This window comes from Hevea brasiliensis, chromosome 9 (assembly GCF_030052815.1).
Source record: "Hevea brasiliensis isolate MT/VB/25A 57/8 chromosome 9, ASM3005281v1, whole genome shotgun sequence".
Classification (NCBI taxonomy): domain Eukaryota; kingdom Viridiplantae; phylum Streptophyta; class Magnoliopsida; order Malpighiales; family Euphorbiaceae; genus Hevea; species Hevea brasiliensis.
In genome coordinates, this window is record NC_079501.1 from 36,607,109 (window position 1) to 36,631,544 (window position 24,436).

The 24,436-nt window shown below is 32.1% G+C and overlaps 2 protein-coding genes across 3 annotated transcripts; both read right to left on the reverse strand.

Moving 5' to 3' along the window:
- Positions 1-5,856: 5,856 nt before the first annotated feature.
- LOC131183258 (uncharacterized) lies at positions 5,857-6,607 on the reverse strand. The gene is made up of 2 exons (XM_058153759.1): positions 6,422-6,607; positions 5,857-6,333 (listed from the first exon to the last, which is right to left on the reverse strand). Exons 1-2 carry the CDS (start codon positions 6,578-6,580, stop codon positions 6,031-6,033), a joined length of 462 nt encoding a protein of 153 aa, XP_058009742.1. The 5' UTR covers positions 6,581-6,607; the 3' UTR covers positions 5,857-6,030.
- Positions 6,608-13,860: 7,253 nt separating this feature from the next.
- LOC110657669 (uncharacterized) lies at positions 13,861-24,083 on the reverse strand. Of its 2 annotated transcripts, XM_058153757.1 has the most exons (3): positions 24,055-24,083; positions 23,794-23,918; positions 13,861-14,815 (listed from the first exon to the last, which is right to left on the reverse strand). In XM_058153757.1, the coding sequence occupies exon 3, from the start codon at positions 14,480-14,482 to the stop codon at positions 13,880-13,882; it is 603 nt and encodes a 200-aa protein (XP_058009740.1). In that variant the 5' UTR covers positions 14,483-14,815; positions 23,794-23,918; positions 24,055-24,083; the 3' UTR covers positions 13,861-13,879. The 2 variants fall into 2 exon arrangements, with proteins under 2 accessions (XP_058009740.1, XP_058009741.1); XM_058153758.1 differs by lacking the exons at positions 23,794-23,918; positions 24,055-24,083 and adding an exon at positions 14,914-16,015.
- Between the last annotated feature and the right edge of the window lie 353 nt (positions 24,084-24,436).

The following is a 24,436-nucleotide window of genomic DNA, read 5'->3' on the forward strand; positions in this document are numbered from 1 at the left end:
AAAATAATTTTAGGATTTGAAAATTTGGTAATTGTGAGCAGAGTGCAGGTAGATCATGGTTGGAATGTGAGATGGGCAATGCATTTAGTGTTGGATATCAAATTATTATCTGATCCTTTAAAACAGATTTTGTTTCCAGCATTAGTTTCACAATCTATGTAAGTGGACGTACTTCGTATATATATATAAAATTAACTTTTTATTAGGATTCAATTCAATATCTCACAGCTATAAAAAAGACTTTAGTAATAATAAGCAAAAGCTGATTGATTATTTTAGATTTCTTATTTATATAATAAAATCTTGTACGTTATTATATGGTATTTTATCTATTTAATTAAGAAAGGAAATAGACGTTGGAGCACTACTCTTTTCCAATTGTAACAACAAAATCACGTACTTGTAGCAATTCCAATCCTTTCAAAAATGGCAAAACCCATTGGTATAATATTATTAAAAAAATATTATTAGTAATTAATTTTATAATTGATTTATAATTTTAATTTTTTTAATATACTATTTTTAAAAATTTAATAACTAATTCAAGAATTAATTATTAAATTGATTATTATTAGTAATCGATTTATAATTAATTGTTAACCGATATTAAAAAAATCTTGAATATACAATTAGTAATCGATTTGTGAATCGTTTACTAACAGTAATTGATTTTTGTAATCGAATGAAATTAATTGCTATATGTAACGGATTTTGCAATTAATAAGGAATGGCTTGCAAAATTCCCTTCCCTCCCCCAAATTCCTGTCTAATTTTTTTGTTTTTTTTTTATTTACAATTGATTGAAGTTGGTTACTATTAGCAATTGATTTTGTTGAATTGTAAAATTTTTCCTTCAAAAATTCTCCCCTACTTTTAAAAAAAAAAATAGCAACCAATTATTAATTGTTTATTCACTTATATAAACCACTACTCATTTTTTTTCTCTTTTCTCTTATTTTCTTCACTATCTTTTTATTTCTCATTTATCATTTTTTCCATTTTTAATCTATTTTCCTCATCATCTTTATCTTTCTCATTTATTTTCTTCTTATTCATCATCTTTTTCTTTCTAATTTTTCTTTTTTATCTTTTTCTTTCTATTTTTTTTCTTCATCAACTTTTTCTTTCTCATTTATTTACTTCTTTATCATCTTTTTCTTCCTCATTTGTCTTCTCCATTTTCTTTTTCTTTCTTATCTTTTTATTTAATTTATTTTTTATTATAATTTATTTTCTTTCATATTTTTTTTGTTAGTTATTACTAATTAATTTGTTCTTAATTTTTGGTTATAATATATGCTTTATTTTTTTACTAACTTGTCTTATAAATATATTTTAATACTTAATTTTTTTTTATTATTTTGATTAAAAATTATTATTAGTAATTTTTTTCTATAATATTTTTACATTAATTTTTTAGTACTAATTTTTCATTAATAAATTATTATTTTAGTAATTTTTAGAATAAATTTTCATTAATAAATTATTATTTTAATAATTTTTAGAATAATTTATTTATGAGAATTTTTATTTATTATTTAGAAATTTAATTTTTTTAATTAGCAACTGACAATTGGTTGCTAAATTGGTTATAAATAACAGCTGATTTATAAAGTAGTTGTAAAATTATCAAATCAAAGGCACCAATTTTTTTCAACCAATTTTGGTTACTAAATTGTTTGCCAGTAGTAATCGGTAATTTTAATAAAAAATTATTTTTTTTAAATTTGATTATTTTAGCAACGGAATTGATTTTTAATTGCTATTTGCAATCGATTTTTAATGCTAAATCGGTTGCTAAATAGCAATCGATTTATCAGTCAATTGCTCATCGATTAAGAAATAATCTCATTTTAAATTGGTTGCTAAATCGATTAGTAATCAATTTTAATGGATGAGCAACCAATTTGATTGATTGCTATTCCTTTTATTTTTTAGTGAATGTAATTGAATATAAGTAACCAGAAAAGTGTAATGTTTCTGTTTTCTTTAGAAAAATTTAGCTATAAATGATTTGTTAATAGGTCTAAGAATTTTTTTTTTCTTTGTCAAAGGACAAGTAAGATTCACCGTGACATGTATAGTATAATATATGATATTGTGGACTAGTGGTCCAATGTACACATATAACAAGATTTATACAAATTATATCTATATCCAGCAACTAGAGCAAGTATCTCAATTCATTTTTGCATTCTTGTAGATTAAAGAAAATTACAAAACAGAAAAATAGAACAAACATAAGAAAATAGGGCGAATTATAGCATATTTCAAGTGCACTAAAAAATATGATAAATTATATAGTGCTCTAGGTATATGAGTACCATTATTCACAAAGGGGTTGGTCCTATACTCTTAAATTTAAGGTAAAACTCTTAAATAGTGTACTGTGTGTATCGAATAATTTGCCAATAAATATGATGTACCTTACACTCTTAAAATCCCAATTATTTCTTAAAATATGGAGTGTGAATCTCATATACATGTGAGAGAAGGAGTATGTGCTCCACGTGCATGAAATAATTTCTCAGAAAATAGAGAAATATTAAAAACTCTGAATGCGTACAATCGAAATAAGAAATCGTGCACCTCTAGAATTATACGAGAGTATATTCAATTTCGATGATGATAAGATGACGTGAGAACACTTTGACCATAATAAAAATAAGAAGCTAATCCTTCAGACTATGTAATCCTAGGAGGATTGGTTGCAGATGGGGTGATAACTTGTAGTCATAGAGGCACATCCTGTGCTATTTTTTGGTTCTAATATCCAATAATCTGCAGATTAATTGGTTGCTGGAACAACGACAGTCTTGGACTTGCAACAGAAAAGCAGTACATACAGCTAAGCTGGAATTTCAACGATGGAAATTTTTCTTTAATTATCAAATATTAAAAAAGCGTATAATTTAAGTTTGTCAGTGGAGGTGAAATTATTCTTATAATTAATATCAGGCATGCTTGTGAATTTAATTTCAAAATGGTTGAACTTATACCAATATTTGCTGATAAATTAAAAGAATGTTCTTTAATTTTGCTGTTGATAGTCGTTATTGCAGCATGAGCAATCCTCTTTTCATTTTCATTTTCTAAATGGGCATGTCACCATTGCACTAAAGTTCCCAAGTTGCTCACGTTTCTCTTCCTTTTTACCTTTTTCAAAAGACACCCAAATATAAAATATGATCCCTCAGCCTCCCACGTGATGATATCCTCATTGATCAATTGAATTAAGAGGCTTTTTTTTTTTTTTTTTTACTAAATTCAGTAATGCAAGTCGCATTTGTTCTCTAGGGACCCTTTTATGCAAACCAGTGCTGCTATTACTTCCCTCTTACGAAAACATTAACCAACGCAACATTTAAATTTAGGGACCGATTACATTAAAAAATTAAAGAGAAGCATAACATTTAAATATATATGTCTTTTTGTGGGTTCTTTATATACAATTTAATTCTTTTTAAAATTTATTTATATTAGTTAAAAGGAGGCTAAAAAATATAAATTATTAATTTTTATTTTAGCTGCACCAAATAAAAAAAAATTTAAGTTTTTAAAATATAATTTTTTTTATTTAATTGGATCAATAAATAAATATTGTCCTTCTAAATTTTTACTAAATAATTTTTTTTTAGAGCCAAATGTAATAATCTATTAGAAGTATGTTTACATTTAACCTACACCCAATTAAAAAAACTAAAATTTTAAGAACGGTGGCCTCTGCTAGCCCCTTGGTCCATCGTTGACATTAACTAGAGATAGTAATGTAGCCCTATCGGGAAAACCAATTGCAATAAGCTTTCAAATTTCTAGCACACAAAGGTATCCCGTCTGTCTAATGAGTCACATACTCACATTCTGAGATCCCCCTTCTCTTCACTTTGGACACAGTTACTTAAAAGAAAGTGGAGCTGACTCACGAGTACTACACTGGAGGCTGAGTTGTAGTGGTTTGCTTTCTTCAAACACAAGAAATTCAAGTTTTGAGGTAAAGGTCTCACTTGCCAACTGACCTTTCAGTGGGCTGTTAACTAAAGTTCAAGTTTCTTATTCTTTCTTGTTTTTTCTTCTTAATTTGGGAATGGTTATCTATACAGAGCTTAACTTGTTTTCTCTGAAAGAAGGACCCTTTTTTCTTTTTATTCTCCATAGCACATTGGAATTTATACAACCTTATGTATTCGTTTATAATCATTGGTGATAAACTGGTTTGGTAAGGGAACAATCAGAGTATGAAGAAGATGTTGGTTGTTACAGTCTGCCCAAATCATGAATACTGCAGAATGTTATCATTTCTATATTGAAGACAAAAGTGGTTCAGGAAATGAAGATCTCAAGCAAGCATAACGGTCGAATAAGAATCCTTTTATTGTGTTTCACTATAAGAAATTAAAAAAATAGCGACGAAAATTACCGACAAAATTTGCTTATATTTCGTAGGTAATTAGGATTACTAACGAATTACCGACGAAATTTTTTTCGTCCACAAATTCATGCGTAGGTAATTTTCACCGACGAAATAACTTTCGTAAGTAATTTTACCGACAACAAATTTCGTAGCTAAATTAAGAATTTTTCGTAGGTAATTTTGTGGGAGGGTAGTAGGCTTAAAAAAGAATTACCAACCATTTACAGACTAAACTTTTTTCCCTAATTACCGATAAAAAATATATGGTAGGTAATTTTACCTACCACTTTATTTCGTAGGTAAATTTTTTAATGATTTTTTTAAATATTTACCTATTGCTCTATTTCGTCGGTAAGTTTTTAATATTTTTTAAAAAATATTTACCTACCAAATAGTTTTGGTTGGTAATTTTTTATTAATAATTTTAATAATTTTTACCTACCATTTTGTTTTGTTGGTAAAATTTTTTCAAACTTTTTTAAAATAATTTTGCACATTAAATTGTAATTATTAATGGCTTAAAAATAAATAATGCATAACAAATGCAAATAATAATAATAATAATATCCAATAATATTATTAATAATAATACTCCATACATGTTATAAAATAAATATAAACTCTAGGAATATAAAAATATTAAATTTTAATAAGTTAAAGTTAAGTTACAAAACCTTCAATCCTGATCAGGTGGAGGTGGAGGCAAAGTTGGAGCTAGAGGTATTGGTAAGCCTCTAACTAATCTCATCATCTCCTCCAACATTGATTGTCTCATATCTTCTAAACGCGTCTCAAATTGCTCTGTGATAGCTTGCTTCTCCGCTTCCCTCTGTTGCCTCTCTTCTTCAAGTTGCTCTGCAATAACTTGTTTCTCTGCTTGCTTTTGTTGCCTCTCTTCTTCAAGTTGCTTCTTCAAATGTTCTACTTTTTGTTGTAAAATAGCAGATTGAGGATCAAGTGATGAGGACCCCCTAGAAGAAGATCCTCGACGTGAAGGGTAAATGACAGATGATTCTGATCCAAGTCCATACACCATCCGTCTCTTTTGGCCAGCCTCAATGACATCCAAATAAATTTGATTCTCCTCAATGGCGTCAGGTATAGTTTGTTGGAGCTCTTCCCTTCTAGCCACTATCGCTTCCTGTATGTGAAAAATAGAAAAATTTGTATTTATTCATAAAATGATATAATAGAAAAATTAATTTATTTGAAATAAATATTAAGTACCTACATTTATTTGCTTGGACTTTTCGTCCACAAATCTTTTTTGTTATGATTGTGAGTATGAGTTTGAGCAAACAATTCATACCAATTGAGCCTTCAACCCAAATCTTTCTCCTATAACATATAAATAAATAGTTATAACGAATAAACTATAATAAATTTAAGAAATCTATTTAAAAAAAAAGGGACAAAATTTCCCCTATATTTTTAATATTTTGCCCTGTCAGAAATCAACAAATATATAATAACTCAATCTCAAATCAATCCAAACAATTATTCAGCGACAATTCTATCAACAATAATCATATTTGCTTATTACATAATAATTAATGAACTAAATATGTATATAGGAAAATAAATTTAAATTTAGATAAAATTAAATATCTAATATCTATTTATGAAAAGTTTACCATTCTATCTGACCATTCTTGAAATGATATAGATCGACCTGTGTGGGTGGACGACCCTAGACCATCTACAGCACCATGATGGTTTCTCGAATTAGTCTCAGATCGTCGAATGACAGAGGGGTCCTCCCAATGCTGCTCAAATCGAGCCCATGCTTCTTCACTAACATATTGGGGCCTTTTTCTCTTCGCCTTGAAATCAGATATCATGTCCTTGTATCGTCCAGCAGCCTTTGCTTGCCAGCAACCCTTTACCCCTGGTTCTTCAGCAGCAGTCCAGTAATATATTTTCTGCAATATAGAATGATACATATTTTTAGTGATTTATATATTTAAAAACATGGAAAATAATAATAATAAAATTTGAAATAGATGTTACCTTAAACTCCTCCCAGTAAAAGTCCTTAGTTTCTTTTGGAATAGTCTTCCACATGACACTCGCAGGGTGTATCCGTTGTTTAAAGGAATTCATGATCACTCGAGTTGCTGCAGATCCGACAGAAAACCTACACATGAAAATAAGATGTATCAATTTCATTTATAAACCAAGTAGGATTTAGTTGTTTAACTCTGTAACACCCTCCCTGTAGCAACTTCGTACATTCTACTATTCTGGTGACCAGTGTCGGTCCGGACAGTTAGAACATCCGAAAGAATATTTAAACTAAAGTGAGGAACCATAATTAACTCAAATATTAATAAGAAAAATTTAGAAAAAAAATACAACCAAGTTAAATGAGCCGGTGCCCTAGCGATGGGAAACCTAGTGGAAAGTTACGGTTCTCGCAACTAGGAGCCCTAGACCCGGGAAAAAATTCATAAAATAATTTTTGGGACTCTAGAGAAGGGTCATTGAGGTTTCTATGGCATTAGAATGCCAAGAAAAGGCTTAGAAAAATTTTTCAATTGGTATAGACCATTTTGGCTCAATAAGCCAAACAGATGGCATTTTGATCATTTCATCTTTAGAGATGATTTTTGATCGACTTGTCCAGTTAAGTAAATAATTATTATGATCTAAAATATGAATAAATATTGTTAAAAATTGAATTGAAAATGAGTATCAAAGAAAAGAAAAGAAAATGAATTAAAATTGCAATTTTGACCTCATGCTTATGTCACTAAGCACTCTCACTCAATTACATTGTGACACATGTCCATAAACCACTTAAAATGAGTTAAATGGGCAGAAAATTGAAATGAAAAAACTGCACTCTTCTTCCTCATTTCCCGTCCACCATAGCCAATAAGCTCTCTCTCCATTTTCTCTTTTAAAGCTTGATTTTCCTAAGCTTCCTCTCCACAAAACCCTAAACTCACTTCACTAAAAATCATTCCCACATCTTGGAGAAGCTAGTTGTAGCAAAAAGAAGAGAAAGGATTAAAGTTTTGTTACCTAGAAATTCTGCTCAAAGAGGTTAGTGTCCAATCTCCTATCTCTTTTACTTAATTCATGTTTATTGGCATGAGATAAGTGGAAAAGTGTAAGAAAAACAAAATAAAACTTATGTATATTCATCCCTACAATTTGGGCAGCCTAGGGATGGTTAGGGTTTGATGAATTTACTTAAAGTAAAGTGTTTATGAGCTGCCCATAGCATGAGATGAGTGATCGAACATGTAAGAGTAAGTGAAATGCAAGTGTGAGGCATGTATGAACATGGAAAAATATGGACACTTAACAACATTAGGGTTTGCTCATGTGATGGTTCATTAACCTTGTAATGGTCAATTAGTGACCATTTGAATGTGTATGATGAGGAAATGAAGTGAGTTAAGGCTTGGCATTTGTGTATGGGTGAGCTGCCTTGGCTGAACTATAGGACTGAGCATGAGTCCAGCAGGTTTAGGCAGTTATAAATGGAGTTGTAGACAGGTAGGATATGTCACACAGTGTACCGAAACACCCTATTTTATTTCAATCATTTTTATTCTTCCTAATTTATTTCTTTCATAGTTATGAAGTAAAGTATAATTCATTTAAGTCATTTATTGAAATCATAAATTTATTTGAGGTTTCGCAAATTTTATAGAAAATTCGATAGAGTACCGGCTAAAAATGGAGAAATAGTTCTTCGGAACCTGTAAAAAACACTTCCAAAATTTTTAATCAATCCCAAACTCCATTTCATCAACAAAATCTCAATATTTTTCAACAACATTTCCATTTCTCAATCATTCATCTCATATGATATTCATGTAAAAGTCAAAAATAAATATTCACTTTTTTATTCATAAACACAATTTCCACTATTTACATTAATACCAAAATACATTACATAAGTTTCAATTACATAAGTTTCAATTACATATGAGAAAATAAAAGTTAATTACAAAATACCCAAAATAAAACCGAGTGTCCTACCAATGCACTGATGACGGTGAGGTGACATGGATACTGTGCAGAGCTGCAGAAGGTCTCACCCAGTCTGTGGTCTACTGGGCTCTCTATCAGTCTCTCCAAAACCTACGCGTGACAAAAAGCAACGCGCTAAGCAATAATGCTTAGTGGTGCCAATAATAGAATAAAAAGAAATAACAGAAAATAAATATGCAGTGTATGTTCTGATGTCTTATGCAAACAATTTTTCGATCATTATTGGTAATCTTATTTATTATGTACTTGTTATATTCATAATTTCATTAAATTTATCCACTTTTATTTTTGGTTGCCCAAGTAACCTATCCTGGATGACTGGACTGGATAAACAGGTAAACTGGCACTGGGTATCAGGTACCTTGGACCGTCACACCATCGGTCACATATGTATCTCCCGGTGTGCAACAGAACAGCTAATAAGCTGTAATAATTATTAGGCACAAGGCCAAGTATCATCACAATGTCAGAATGGCTAAAAGCCATAAAATCACAGAATGGCATAATGCCATGTGCAGTACTGCTAACTGAATCCTATTGGCATGCCAACCTATCCAAACCAATCTTGCTAGGTGTACTAAGACATGTTACACTTTTAAATTGTACAATTCTTGAAATTTAAGTTTAGGTGTTACTATTCATTTCATTAGTCAACGAAAATGTTGACTTTTGCATAAACAATAGGTATATTGGTTCTAATACTCCTAACATACTATATTTTGCATTCTAAAGTTGTTGGTATTGGTTGCCAATACCATTTCTAAGCTTAGTGCTAATTGTTCAAAATTTTCAGATTTCAAGCCTTGTGTTTACTGTTCCATTGATCATTTTTACAGTAGGAATTTGGCAAAGTTGTCAACATGAAAGTTGTTCCTTATTGTGTCTAGTTATATATATATTTTTTTTTGAATCACTCCATTTGGAGTTTTGTAGCTCAAGTTATGGCCTAAACACCATAACTGGCCGGATTGCAAACTTTCCAGATTTTCTGGACTGACCAAATCTATAGTATTTTGTACAGTGATTGTAGGTCACTTTTTGAACATGTTATGATCAAAATTTGAGTTAGGTTTCTTCATAAAAGTTGTAGGTCTATATCTCAGCTTTCTTCTGGTAAAATTTCAGATCAATTGGACCTTTCTACATTGAGTTATGACCAAATGAATAAACACTATTTATTTGGTCATTTTGCCTAGGCAGAATGCAAGTTACCCGGATTAGGGCAATTTTTAGATCAACTTGGTTTAGTTTTCTGGGCAGGGTTTCTATACCAAAGTTGTGCCATTATGTGTCCAGTTTCATGTCCAATTGGCCTTGCACCAATTGAACCTCTACAACTCCATTTATAACTGCCTAAACCCATTGGACTCATGCTCAGTCCAGCAGGTCAGCCAAGGCAGCTCACCCATACACAAATGCTAAGCTTCAGCTCACTTCATTTCCTCATCATACACATTCAAATGGTCACTAATTGACCATTACAAGCTTAATGAACCATCACATGAGCAAACCCTAATGTTGTTAAGTGTCCATATTTTTCCATGTTCATACATGCCTCACACTTGCATTTCACTTACTTTTACATGTTCAATCACTCATCTCATGCTATGGGCAGCTCATAAACACTTTACTTCAAGTAAATTCATCAAACCCTAACCATCCCTAGGCTGCCCAAATTGTAGGGATGAATATACATAAGTTTTATTTTGTTTTTCTTACACTTTTCCACTTATCTCATGCCAATAAATATGAATTAAGTAAAAGAGATAGGAGATTGGACACTAACCTCTTTGAGTAGAATTTCTAGGTAACAAAACTTCAATCCGTTCTCTTCTTTTTGCTACAACTAGCTTCTCCAAGATGTGGGAATGATTTTTAATGAAGTGAGTTTAGGGTTTTGTGGAGAGGAAGCTTAGGAAAATCAAGCTTTAAAAGAGAAAATGGAGAGAGAGCTTCTTGGCTATGGTGGACGGGAAATGAGAAAGAAGAGTGCAATTTTTCCATTTCAATTTTCTGCTCATTTAACTCATTTTAAGTGGTTTATGGACATGTGTCACAATGTGATTGGGTGAGAGTACTTAGTGACATAAGCATGAGGTCAAAATTATAATTTTAATTCATTTTCTTTTCTTTTCTTTGCTACTCATTTTCAATTCATTTTTAACAATATTTATTCATATTTTAGATCATAATAATTATTTACTTAACTGGACAAGTCGGTCAAAAATCATCTCTAAAGACGAAATGACCAAAATGCTCTCCGTTTGGCTTATTGAGCCAAAATCGTCTGTATCGATTGAAAAATTTTTCTAAGCCTTTTCTTGGCATTCTAATGCCATAGAAACCTCAATGACCCTTCTCTAGAGTCCCAAAAATTATTTTATGAATTTTCCCCTTGGTCTAAGGCTCCTAGTTGCGAGAACCGCAACTTCCCACTGGGTTACCCATCGCTAGGGCACCGGCTCATTTAACTTGGTTGTATTTTATTTCTAAATTTTTTTCCTAAATTTTTATTATTAATATTTGAGTTAATTATGGTTCCTCACTTTAGTTTAAATATTTTTCCGGAAGTTCTAACTGTCCGGACTGACACTGGTCACTAGAATAGTAGAATGTACGGAGTTGCTACAGGGAGGGTGTTACAACTGAGTGCAGCCAGAAGTAATAACTTGGGACTTCTTCCTCTCAGAATTCAAGAAGAAATATGTGGGTAGTGTATACCTAGAAGAGAGAAGAAGAGAATCTAAATGTGACACCCCCTACCCGTCTACAGTATAGCCGAGTAAGATATGTCACACAGTGTACCAGAACACCCTATTTTATTTCAATCATTTTTATTCTTCCTAATTTATTTCTTTCATAGTTATAAAGTAAAATATAATTCATTTAAGTCATTTATTGAAATCATAAATTTATTTGAGGTTCCGCAAATTTTATTTGAGGTTCCGCAAATCATAAGTCCGGCAGAACTTATTTGAGGTTCCACAAATTTTATTTTAGTTGTGCCATTATGTGTCTAGTTTCATGTTTAATTGGTGCAACGCTAAGGCCAATTGGACATAAAATTAGAGACATAATGGCACAAGTTTGGTATAGAAACCCTGCCCAGAAAACCAAACCAAGTTGACCGAAAAATTGCCCTAATCCGGGTGACTTGCATTCTGCCTGGGCAAAATGATCAAATGAACAGTGTTTATTCATTTGGTCATAACTCAGTGTAGGAATGTCCAATTGACCTGAAATTTTACCAGGAGAAAGCTGAGATATAGACCTACAACTTTCATGGAGAAACCTAACCCAAATTTTGACCATAACATGTTCAAAAAGTGACCTACAGTCACTGCACAAAACACTGTAGATTTGGTCAGTCCAGAAAATCTGGAAAGTTTACAATCCAGCCAGTTATGGTGTTTAGGCCATAACTTGAGCTACAAAACTCCAAATGGAGTGATTCAAAAAAAGAAATATAACTAGACATAATAAGAAACAACTTTCATGTTGACAACTTTGCCAAATTCCTACTGTAAAAATGACCAATGGAACAGTAAACACAAGGCTTGAAATCTGAAAATTTTGAACAACTAGCACTAAGCTTAGAAATGGTATTGGCAACCAATAATAACAACTTTAGAATGCAAAATGTGGTATGTTGGGAGTATTAGAACCAATGTACCTATTGTCTATTCAAAAGTCAACATTTTAGTTGACTAATGAAATGAATAGTAACACCTAAACTTAAATTTCAGGAATTGTACAATTTAAAAGTGTAACATGCCCTAGTACATCTAGCAAGATTGGTTTGGATAGGTTGGCATGCCAATAGGGTTCAATTAGCAGTATTGCACATGGCATTATGCCATTCTATGATTTTATGGCTTTTAGCCATTCTGACATTATGATGATACTTGGCCTTGTGCCTAATATTTATTACAGCTTATTAGCTGTTCTATTGCACACCGGGAGATACATATGTGACCGATGGTGTGACGGCCCGAGGTACTTGATATCCAGTGCCAGTTTACCCGTTTATCCAGTCCAGTCATCTAGGATAGGTTACTTGGGCAACCAAAAATGAAAGTGGATAAATTTAATGAAATTATGAATATAACAAGTACATAATAAATAAGATTACCAATAATGATAAAAAAAATTATCTGCATAAGACATCAGAACATGCACTGCATATTTATTTTCTCTTATTTCTTTTTATTCTATTATTGGCACCACTAAGCATTATTGCTTAGCGCGTTGCTTTTTGCCACGCGTAGGTTCTGGAGAGACCGATAGAGAGCCCAGTAGACCACAGACTGCGTGAGACCTTCTGCAGCTCTGCATAGTGTCCGTGTCACCTCACCGTCATCAGTGCATTGGTAGGACACTAGGTTTTATTTTGTGTATTTTGTAATTAGCTTTTATTTTCTCATATATAATTGAAAGTTATGTAATGTATTTTGGTATTAATGTAAATAGTGGAAATTGTGTTTATGAATGAAAAAGTGAATATTTATTTATGACTTTTACATGAATATCATATGAGATGAATGATTGAGAAATGGAAATTTTGTTGAAAAATATTGAGATTTTGTTGATGAAATGGAGTTTGGGATTGATTGAAAATTTTGGAAGTGTTTTTCACAGGTTTCGAAGAACTGTTTCTCTATTTTTAGCCAGTACTCTGCCGGATTTTCTATAAAATTTGCGGAACCTTAAATAAATTTATGATTTCAATAAATGACTTAAATGAATTGCACTTTACTTCATAACTATGAAAGAAATAAATTAGGAAGAATAAAAATGATTGAAATAAAATAGGATGTTCCGGTACACTGTGTAATATATTTTACTCGGCTATGCTGTAGACGAGTAGGGTGTGTTACAAACTCACTTGTTTCCTTCTCGAATTTGAAAGCGGATTCACCCTGCTGAATCAATCTCTAATTCTGGTTTAGGGTGAGAACCCTATGAACTATCAGGTAAAGGCTCTTGATCATTTGTAGGTGTATCCTCTTGGCCAACCATAGGTGTGTTAGCTTGGACTAACCGTTGTGAATGAGGTGTCGAAGGCTCACCTTCCTCATTAGTAGATGGTGTTTGGAAAACACCAATAGTATGTCTGCCCCACACCATTATCTGTACAATGCACAAACATGAGAATAAATGTTAATTTGAGAAAAAAAAAATCTCTTTTCCACAGAAAATTAGGTAGAGTCTCCCATCAAATTTGAATTTCCCTAAATTTCAACAACACAACCTGCAATAAAAACATTGCATATTGGCCTACACAACTATTATATGCATCTCCTTTATGACAAATTTACTGTTCATAAAAAATAAAACAATAACATAATTAAGAATACTATAATATACAAATTAGCAAATCAAAGTGCATTGCTAAAATAGTATAATAAAATATTAACTACATCAACAATTTATCTATTTATCTATATAGTACAATATAATTTATTCACTATCACTATCATCGTCATAAACATGAATTTCATCTTCATCTTCTTCTTCACTTTCTGATGATGAAAGTAAAACTTCTTCATCTGGTTGTTCCTCTTCTTCAACAGATGCAAGCTCTAGTGGTTCACCGCTTGGATCGTCTAGGGGTCCAATCTGTTCATCTGCAACTTCTGTATCAATTTGTAAGATTTGTACTGCCTCATTTTGGAATGCTTGGTCAGGTATTGGCTCTGTTACATTTATCTGAGGCATGACGATAATGGCCCTAGGCTTCACTTTACACACTGCATACCAATCAGCCTTGTCTCGTCTCAAGCTAGGATAAGGAATATAAACCACTTGTTCAGCTTGCGAAGCAAGTATGAATGGTTCATATTTATTCAATCTTTTTTTGTGATTGATGTCCACTAAGTTATAGTGTTTGTGGACCTTAATGCCGACATTTGGAGTTATATCAAACCATTCACACTTAAAGAGAACAACTCTCTTTATTGGTAATGCAGGGTACTCTAGTTGAATTACCTCTTTCAACAGACCATAGTAATCATCAGTTGTGTCACCATATGTTGATCCCCTAATGCAAACTCCACTATTCATCGTGAATCGATTAACACCATGATTGATTGTGTGAAATCTATATCCATTTATGAAATACACAGGATATGATATCACCCTTTTCAATGGTCCCTGTGCTAAATCCTTAATGAATTTATTGTCAACATTTGCACTCCTTGCCTTATAAGTTAAAGAGAATTTAAATCTTTATTATCATAAATAATGTTAATAATTACATTTAGACAATGGAATGGTTTATATAAATGTAGACTTACATAAGATTTGAACCAATCTGAAAATGTTTGTTCTATTAATTCATTAACTTTTGCATCACTGATATTACATGATGTCTATTGTAGCTCAGCTTGGAACATCCTACACATAAATAAATTAGGCGATCATCAGTGGAAAAGGCAAATTCATAAATGACTTTCGAGAGATTTAACTTATATTTAGGGTTTTTGTAAGCTTACTTCAAATATATGTCAATTTCAGGGCAATTTAGAAGGATGTATATATGGGTAGCCTTATATTCATCATCTCCTAACCATCTTGTTTTAGCTTTGCCATACGGTTGACCAGGATACTTGAATATTGATAAATTTCCTTTGATTTCATCATTGTCCCCACCATCATCATTACGGGGAAATTGTCGATCCCGCGTTATGACATGAGGCTCAAAAAAATGCGCACAAAAATTAGATGCTTCTTCAACTAAGTACGCATTACATATTGAGCCTTCTACTTTTGCTTTGTTCTTTACATTTTTCTTTAGGTGTCCTAAAAATCTAAAAATAGAAAACACCATACTCAAATGAGTTAGGGGAAGTTTATGATGAGTTTTATAACATAAAAGGAAAATAACGACTCTTTATTACCTCTCAAAAGGATACATCCATCAATATTGTACTGGTCCTGCAATTTTTGCCTCATACGGTAGATGGATGGGAATGTGTTCCATCGAGTCAAAGAGGGCAGGAGGAAATATACGCTCTAACTTGTAAATAATAATGGGAATTTCTACTTCCAGAAGCTCCATATCTTACACCTTAATATTTGTAACAGTAAGATTTTTGAAAAACAAGCTCAACTCAGTCAATGCTTGCCAAACTGTATTTGGAAGGAACTCGCAAAATGCAATTGGTAATAATCTCTGCATAAACACATGACAGTCATGGCTCTTCATACCGAAAAGCTTGTACTTATGCATGTCAACACACCTTCCCATGTTGGACACATAGCCGTCTGGAAACTTCAGGCTTTTCACCCATTCACATAATTTATGCTTTTGTTGTTTATCAAGAGTATAGCAAGCCTTAGGGTATTTACCTGTTCGCATATCTTTCTCTAACTCTTTTCTACGACATAAATGTTCATATCTTCTCTTGCTTTTGCATTATCCTTTGTCTTCCCTTCAATATTCATCACTGTGTTAAAAGTATTCTCAAAGACATTTTTCTCGATGTGCATGACATCTAAGTTATGTCGAATAAGATTGGAAGACCAATAAGGTAAATCCCAAACTATGCTCCTTTTTTGCCAACCAGTATTTTTGGCTATGGCAGCATTGACCGCTTCACCATCAATATCTGTTACCCTCTTAAGTCCTAAATCCTCTATCTGTAAGAAAGTGTCTTCGCTGCTTAAAATTGGAGGAGACTCATTTGTGCATGTTTTTCCTTTAAGGAAATTTACTTTTTTTTGTCTAAATGGATGGTTTTGTGGAAGAAACTTACGGTGATTGTCAAACCAAGTAATTTTCCCTCCATGACTCAATGAAAATGCATCTGAATAATCCATACAGTATGGACATGCTAATCTCCAACATTGAATAAGCGAGAAAATCACTAATTGTCCACATAAGAGCAGCATACATTTGAAAATTTTGCTTCTTAGATACATCATATGTCTGCACCCCCACATGCCATAACTGAGTTAATTCAGCAATTAACAGTTGCAAATAGACATATAATCGGTGCTTGGGATTCTGTGGCCCAGGTATTATTATCGATAAAAATAAATACGGCTCCTTCATACATATATCAGGCGGCAAGTTATATGGGGTAATTATTACTGGCCAACACGAGTATTGCTGTCCTGATTGTCCAAATGGTTGAAATCCATCAGTACACAATCCCAGCCTGACATTCCGTGTTTCAGCTGCAAACATTGGGTGGGTACGATTAAAGTGCTTCCATGCCTCAGAATCAGACGGATGACACATGACATCATCTTCCATGTTATGCTCAGCATGCCACCGCATTTTTGCAGCTATTGCTTTAGAAGCATAGAGTTTCTGAAGGCTTGGTGTCAAAGGAAAGTAATACATCCTCTTGCATGCTACATTTGCCTTACTTGATCCCCTTTGAGGCTTGTATCTTGGCTACCTACAAAATTTACATTCAGTTAAAATATTATCGTCTCCCCAATATATCATGCAACCAAGTTTGCAACAGTCAATTTTCTCCACAGGTAGACCCAATCCCCGTAAAAGCTTCTTTGTCTTATAAAAACTATCAACAAACTTATTTTCATCTAGTAATACTTCCCTCATGAAATTCACAATCTGGTCATTGCATTTCTCAGGCAAATGATTTTCTGACTTAATATGCAACATTCGAGTTATGGCAGATAATTGTGAATGCCTTTCACAACCAGGCCACAATTCCTCTTCAGTTGCTTTTAGCATATCATAAAATTTTTGTGATTCTGGATTTCCCGGTTCTTCCATATTATCAACTTCATTATCTAGTAAAGGAATATTCACTGCAATGTTTTGAAAATGGGGACCAGCAACATCAAACAACATACTACGGTAAGGGTCAGTGTCACCTTGGAAACGTTCTTGCCTTGGAACATTGACCTCAGTGGCATACGCTGAAGAACTCAATGATTCACCATGTGCAGTCCATTTTAGATAATTAGGTCTAAAACCCTTACTAACAAGATGAAATTTAACATCATCCATAGGTAAGTACTTTTGATTTATGCACTTCGTGCACGGACATTTTATTTTACTCCCGTCCATAAATTTTGGCTTACTACAAGCAAAATTGATAAATGCTTCCAACCCATGAAGAAATTCTGGGTTCAATAATCCATTTGGAAGCTTCCTAGCACACATCCAACTCCTGGGGGTATCCATGTTCTAAAAAAATATTTAAACAAGTTGTTATGCAAGCATTTATTATAAGTTTATTCCATGCAATTAAAGCAACAAATTCATGCCATGCTCAAAGTGCAAAAGAAAGAACACCCAACATGAAAGGAAACATCTAAGATATTCAGGTCATCTCAAGTATTGTAGAAATTAATAAGGACATGTCAACTCTTTATATTTATATAGATGATATGTTCACAAAGGGAGGAGGAAGAATAACTTGTGAGTGCTTGAAATATTTGTACAAGAAAGGCCTAGCTAGCTACCAATAAATAAATGTTGGATATCAATTAAACAATTAATTAAACAATTAATTACGATATGAAGATTGTTGAGGCACATTGAACCATAATAAATATTACTTAGTTGTTATAGTAATATTTAGAATACATTTTATTAGAATATCTTAGCCACTCACTATTAAATAAAATAATTTAATATATTTTATTTAATATTAATAATTAAAATTAATAAATAATACATATAATTAATTATTATATTAATAAATAAAATAATTGTATTAATAAATAATTATTAATTAATTTAAATATAAAATTGAGAAAGAAAAGAAAAATAAATAAATAAATTATAGTTACTTTTTTAAAAATAATTTTTTAAAATTAAAAATAATTAATTTTTAATCATTCTAAATATGAGAATAGACATAAAAGAAATTAATTTAATTGAATTGTTATAAAACTCTAGATTTAGATTTGAAATAGGAAGTATATGTTTATAACAATAGCAACAAAATATTTTTCATTTCCAATTAACTAGCTAGGTGTATTATGTCAATACTTTTTTGAATAATATTGAATTGATGCATTTTAAAATAACCCTTATTCAAATAATAATATTTAATTATGATAATTAGCTAATTAATTGACATTTTAGATTGGGACTGACATGAAGATGGGATTACACCAGAGAGCATGGACATGGAAGATAGGTTTGGCATCAACTTGTAGAAGGCTCAACCTCTACGAGCAATAGCTATGCAACTATAGATGGTTATTATGAATACCCCTTGTAATACCTCTATTTGCATAGCCTGGTATATTTCGCTATTCCGGTGACCGGTGTCGGTCCGGATAATTAAGGAGATTAGAACCACACTTAAGACAACTGGATAAGCTATAAATACAAATAATTAGTAATTGCCAATTAGTTAAGTATAAATAAGAAAAATAGAACATAAGAAGTTAAACGAGCGAGTCACAGCGATGGGTGACCTTCTCGGGAAGGACTGCGAAGTCAATTTAAACTCAAATTTCGAACCATAAAATGTGACGCCGCGATCCTTAGGACCATTATGAACACAGTGGAAAAGAGAAAATCATGAAGAAGAATTGTTAAGTCAGTCAAATAATTAGGTCAGAGAGCTGAAAGAAATATTGAATTATTTACAAACCGGGTTGAACCGGCGAGGGGCAATTTGGTCAATTGACCCCGAGAGCTGACTCCTGACCTAACTGTCAAATAAAATCGGAGAAAATAAAATTTCGGAATCGAAAATTAAATTAAAGAACTAAAAAAAAAAAGAAAAGAAGAAAAGTTGAAATGGGTGACATCATGCATGACATCATGCATGATGGCATAAACACCAATATAATTAATGTTTAAATTTTGCATAATTATGGTCTTCCATAAGACTAAAATCATAAAAGAAAAAGAAAAGAAAAAAAAACAACAAAAAAAAAAGAGCCATCTTCCTAAACCTTGCCGCCTCACTCTCTCTCTCACCCTCTCCCTCACTTAAACCTCCATTGAAGCTCACTTTGAGCTTGGAGAAAACTTAAATTCAGCCATAGAGATAGTAAGCTCCTTATTTAAACCTTGTGTATGAGCTTTGGAAGGAAGATTGAAGAAGCAAAGGAAAGGAAAGAAAGAAGAGAATTGAAGAAATTAGAGGTAAGTAATCTAGTTTGAGAAATTTAGTTTCTTAGTTATGTTTTTAGTTTAACTAACCTAGAACTCAACTTAAAAATGAAAGTAAACACTTGTTAAGGGACCATAGAAAATTCAGCTAGCCTAGGGAGATATTGGATTTGATGGAAAATATTGGAATTAAAGTGTTAGAGAAGTTGGATTAAGTGTGTATATGTGATTTGTGTAGTTGGATTGCATGAATTATGATGATTAGACAAATTAGGGTTTTGGCACTTAGGGTTTTGAAAGCCAAAAATGTGAGAATTGGTCAAATGGTGTGTTTGACCTTGTTTGAGGTAAGAAATGTTCATTTGTGACCAATTGAGATGTGTTGGAAGTGAGAGTGAATTCGGATTGAAAATGGCCATGCTGCAGGCAGCAGGACCAAGGTCCCTTTGAGGACCAAAACTAAAAATTTACAAGTCCAATTGGTATGAGACCAATTGGAAATGAAAATAGACACAAAATGACACAATTTTCATTTAGGAATCATGCCCAAAAAGTGACCAAAACCTAGTGAACAAATTGACCAAATTCGGATTTTTGCAGTCTGACCTGTACAAAAATGACCAAATAAACAGTGTTTGTTCATTTGGCCATAACTTAGGCTAGGCAGGTCTAAATGACCTGAAATTTTACCAGTAAACAGCTGAGATATAGATCTAAAACTTTCATGAAGAACACAAGCCCAAATTTTGCCCTTAACTAAGTCATTTAGCCACCTAAATTTGGTGACCTAAAACTGCCAGAACCAGAATTTGCCCAGAAATCTGGGTGAAGTCCAATCCAGCAGCTATGATTCAAATGGCTATAACTTGAGCTACAAAACTCCAATTGGAGTGATTCAAAAAGCAGAATAAAGTTAAGACAATAGGAAACATTTTCTATGAAGAAAATTTTGCCAAATTCTAATAGCAAATTGACCAATGGAACAGTGCAACATAAGATACCAAAACTGAAAAATTGCAATTTTGCCTAAAAGACCTAAGTTTTGAAAAAATAAACAAAACCAACAAATTTAGTGACCAAAATGTGGTAAGTGGGTGAAGTTGGAATTCCCATACCTATTAAGCCTCAGAAAGTCAACAAATTGACTTGAATAGTATAGTGAATAGTAGCCCCGATACACAAATTTTAAAGAATGTCAAGTTTAGCATATACAAGCTAGATAAAAGTGAATTTGAATTTATTTTTGGATTTATGCTAAGTTATGGTACTAAAACATCAGAAACTGTGTTTCAATGAAAAAGGCTCGGAAAGTCTAAGAGACTGAGTCAAGGCCTAGAGGCGACTCACGTCAGGTTTGTGCACAATAAACCCTATTTAAGCATTTTATCATTGAAAAATGGATTTAGTATGCATTATGAGTTTAAGAACTTTTGTGTTGCCACTTTGTGAATGAAAATGTAACTTTGAAAATTGATTTGATTTTTGTATGCAATATTTGAATAAATTGTTTTAATTTGATTTCGGATTCACACTTAGCATAACAATACCATATTATTCCTCCATTAATGGGGTTGAGATCGATTATTTTCCTCCCTCTATGGTTTACTAGTTGAGGTTGTAGATCGGATGAGTACTCATTAGCTAGCTAGCTACCTCCCTCATTGATTTCGATTAGTGGGGTTGTAGATTGCTTTGTCATGGTGTACAACACGGCATTGATCGGAAATTTTGTATCTTGGCTTAAGTTGTGTATGCATTGGTAACACTGTGTTTATTAAATTAATTGACCAAAAAATTTTGCTATAATAAGTTTTGATAATTGGTGAAATGTAATTGTGCAACATTTAAATTATTTTTTGTCAATGAATGATTTATGTATTGTATTTTAAATTTTTATTGTGCACCACTGAGTATTTTTATACTCAACGATAGCTTATTTTGCTGTCGCAGATAAGAGCAAGGAGAAAGCAGCAGAGTGAGCTGCTATTGATATAGAGGACTACACTGATCTTTTTGTACGGGTATTATTTTATACCCTTGTAGTTATTTTGATGTAAATATTGTAATGTCATATGTATCAATGTAAAGTTGAGCAGTTGTATAATAAATTGTAATAGTATTATTTGTTGTATTTTATATCTGTAAATTAAACTTGTGAATGTAAATTAGCTTTATTGAATGAAATGATGAAATATTTTGAGATGTCAAACTTGGATTAAATTGTGAAATTATTTTGAAGTGGAATTAACTTGAGTTATGTTGAATTGAGATTATTTGGAGGTTGGGAGTTGTGGAAAAATTTATTGGAAGTATTTTTATAGGTTTTTGAAGAACAGTTTTCTCCAAATACAGACGGCACTCTGCCGAAATTTTTATAAAATTTGCGGAAGAATAAAATGGAAAATTTTTTTTTACTAATTTTGAGACTTCAATTAAATATTTTTAATTCCTAACAAAATGCTCACCACTTCCAAAATGTAAGAAAATGGTTTTAAAATCCCTTGTAGTATACTTAATGAATTATCAGTAGGTGAAGTTCGGTAATTCATTAGGTATTCTACGGGATCATATTATGCCTTACAGAGGGGTAAGGTGTGACACCCCTATCCATTCCCACTCCTACTAACACATGTACCATTATATATATATTAAAAAAACAGTCCCAAAGTTTTCACACGTAACGTTACTACCACCTAACCCACTAAAATATAAAAAAGAAACAAGCAGTCCCAATTTTAGATTTTCTCATATGCATAAGGGTGTAATTTTTTCTGCCTTTCAATTTGAATAAGATTTCATTATTATTTAATGAATAATCATTTATTGTGAATATAGAATCTTTCTTATTTTAAATTAAAAATTAAAGAATGTATTAATTTTTTAGGATATTTTAACTTTTTTAGTAGATTATTTTTCAATTAGGATCATTTATTAATGATCGGATACAAGTCAACATACCATAACATACTTGCTATAGCAATGGGTTACCAGAACAAAGTGCAGAACTTTTCAGGAATTTTCCATAACTCTGACTAGTCAACATACCAAACCTACCAGCATAAATATACAAGTCAACCAATAATGTAACATTAATTCATCTCGGCAGATAAGTGTTGAAGATGACTCCATATCATAACATAATAACTTCAAGTTTATATTTCTTCTCTCCATCTGATATAGTCCATAAAATCCCTCTCTATTTTAACACCCAAAAAGCCAATTAACAATTTAATTAAGTGCATAGGATTTGTGTATGATTAATTAGCTCTTAAAATTAGAATGTGAAAACCAAAGTAATAACCAAATCACACCCATGAAAAGAAAAGGCAATAACACTAATAACTTATATTTTTTTAATCTGAACTAAAAAAATAAGCCAGCCACTTATCCCTATTAGGGGTAATCTACCTAGCTGCATAAAATTAGAGATTCTATTAACATCTCTAATGTTCAAATCATCATCTCGTTTCTTAATCAAGCCTGAAACCATACTTTGCCTTATTTACTGTGAAGTTAACAATTTGTGGTAAAGAAATGCATAGAAACTACCTCTGAGATTTTGCAATGATAATGTTTAACTTTGCTTTGCTTTATTGTGGAATATAAAGCTCAATTTTTGCCATTGCTGCCTTACCATAGCATATATAAGACTTCTCTGGCTGATGACTTAGAGAAAGCCCTTGAATTATTTACTAACCAAGGTTGAATTGACCTACTATAAATTTTTTTGTCCAATTATATTTTTTTTAGTTTCCAAAAAATTAATAATTAGGCTCCTAGCTAAGTTAACAGCCTTAATTTACATCATTGATAAATAAGTAAAATAGATTTCTAAAAAAAGATGCCTTTCCCACCTCATAATGCAATCTCGAGAGAATCAGTAAACTTATTGTCTCTAATTTCCGTCTTCATGTACGACTTAAGTTTCCAATTGATTATTTCTTTAATAAAATACAAGGAAATAAATTGATAATGAAGGGAAAAAAATCAGAGTAAAAGGAGTCTTGCTGTGGAGGAAGAAAAAGAGTAAAAGAGACCAAGTCCAACAAAGATGAAACATGCTAAGAGCAACTAAAACATTGTATTTCCTCTACTGAAACAGAATAGAACCCTAAAAGCTTTACCAATCACTATAAAAATATTAAGAACCTCCCAAGGCAAAAAGAAGGAGACAGAACCCCACAATCTTACAAAGGAGTGAACTTTTCTAAAGCCATAAAAGGAGGAGACAGATCTAAACTCTCTGCACATAACAGATGGGGGTGGTGTTGGATAGAGAGAAAGAGAGAGAGAGAGAGAGAGAGAAAGAACTTACAAGTCAAATGAAGCTAGCAGCTCAGATGAGCAGCTTCCAAGTCTTATGGAAGTGACGAATTTCTCGGAGAGCTACTGTTCCTGACTTGAAGCGATGCTGTTTCCTCTGGCTTGGTGTTCTTGAAGCTTTAAAACAAACAAATAAATAAATATAAGAAAAGTGGACAAATCCAAGACTACACAACACCACAATCATCTCCACCAATTTAATCTAAAATAACATACAAATTTGATAGAAAAAAATAATGAAAATAAAACTCACTTGATGGAGTATTTCTCTGTGCTCTCCTTGTAACACCCCTATTTGCATAGCCTGGTATATGTTACTGTTCCGGTGACCGATATCGGTCCGGACAATTAAGAGGATTAGAACTGTGTTTAAGACACCTAAAAAAGCCCTGATTGAAAATAAATAGTGATTACCAGATAGAAAAGTAAAAATAAGAAAAACAGAACATAAAAGGTTAAATGAGCCGAGAGTCACAGCGATGGGTGACCTTCTCGGGAAATTACTGCGAGGTCAATCGTAACTCAAATTTCGAATCGAAAAATGTGATGCCGCGATCCTTAGGACTATTGCGAACACAGTGGAAAAGAGAAAATCACAAAAAAAAATTGTTAAGCAGGTCAAATAATTAGGTCAG

What these genes read in the sequence shown, in the direction of transcription:
- LOC131183258 (XM_058153759.1), bottom strand. Translation starts at nt 6,580, where the DNA reads ATGAAATTGATACATCTTATTTTCATGTGTAGGTTTTCTGTCGGATCT. An exon ending in TTTACTGGGAGGAGTTTAAG is followed by an intron (nt 6,334 to 6,421) that starts GTAACATCTATT and finishes TCTATATTGCAG; the next exon opens with AAAATATATTACTGGACTGC.
- LOC110657669 (XM_058153757.1), bottom strand. Translation starts at nt 14,482, where the DNA reads ATGAATAGTGGAGTTTGCATTAGGGGATCAACATATGGTGACACAACT.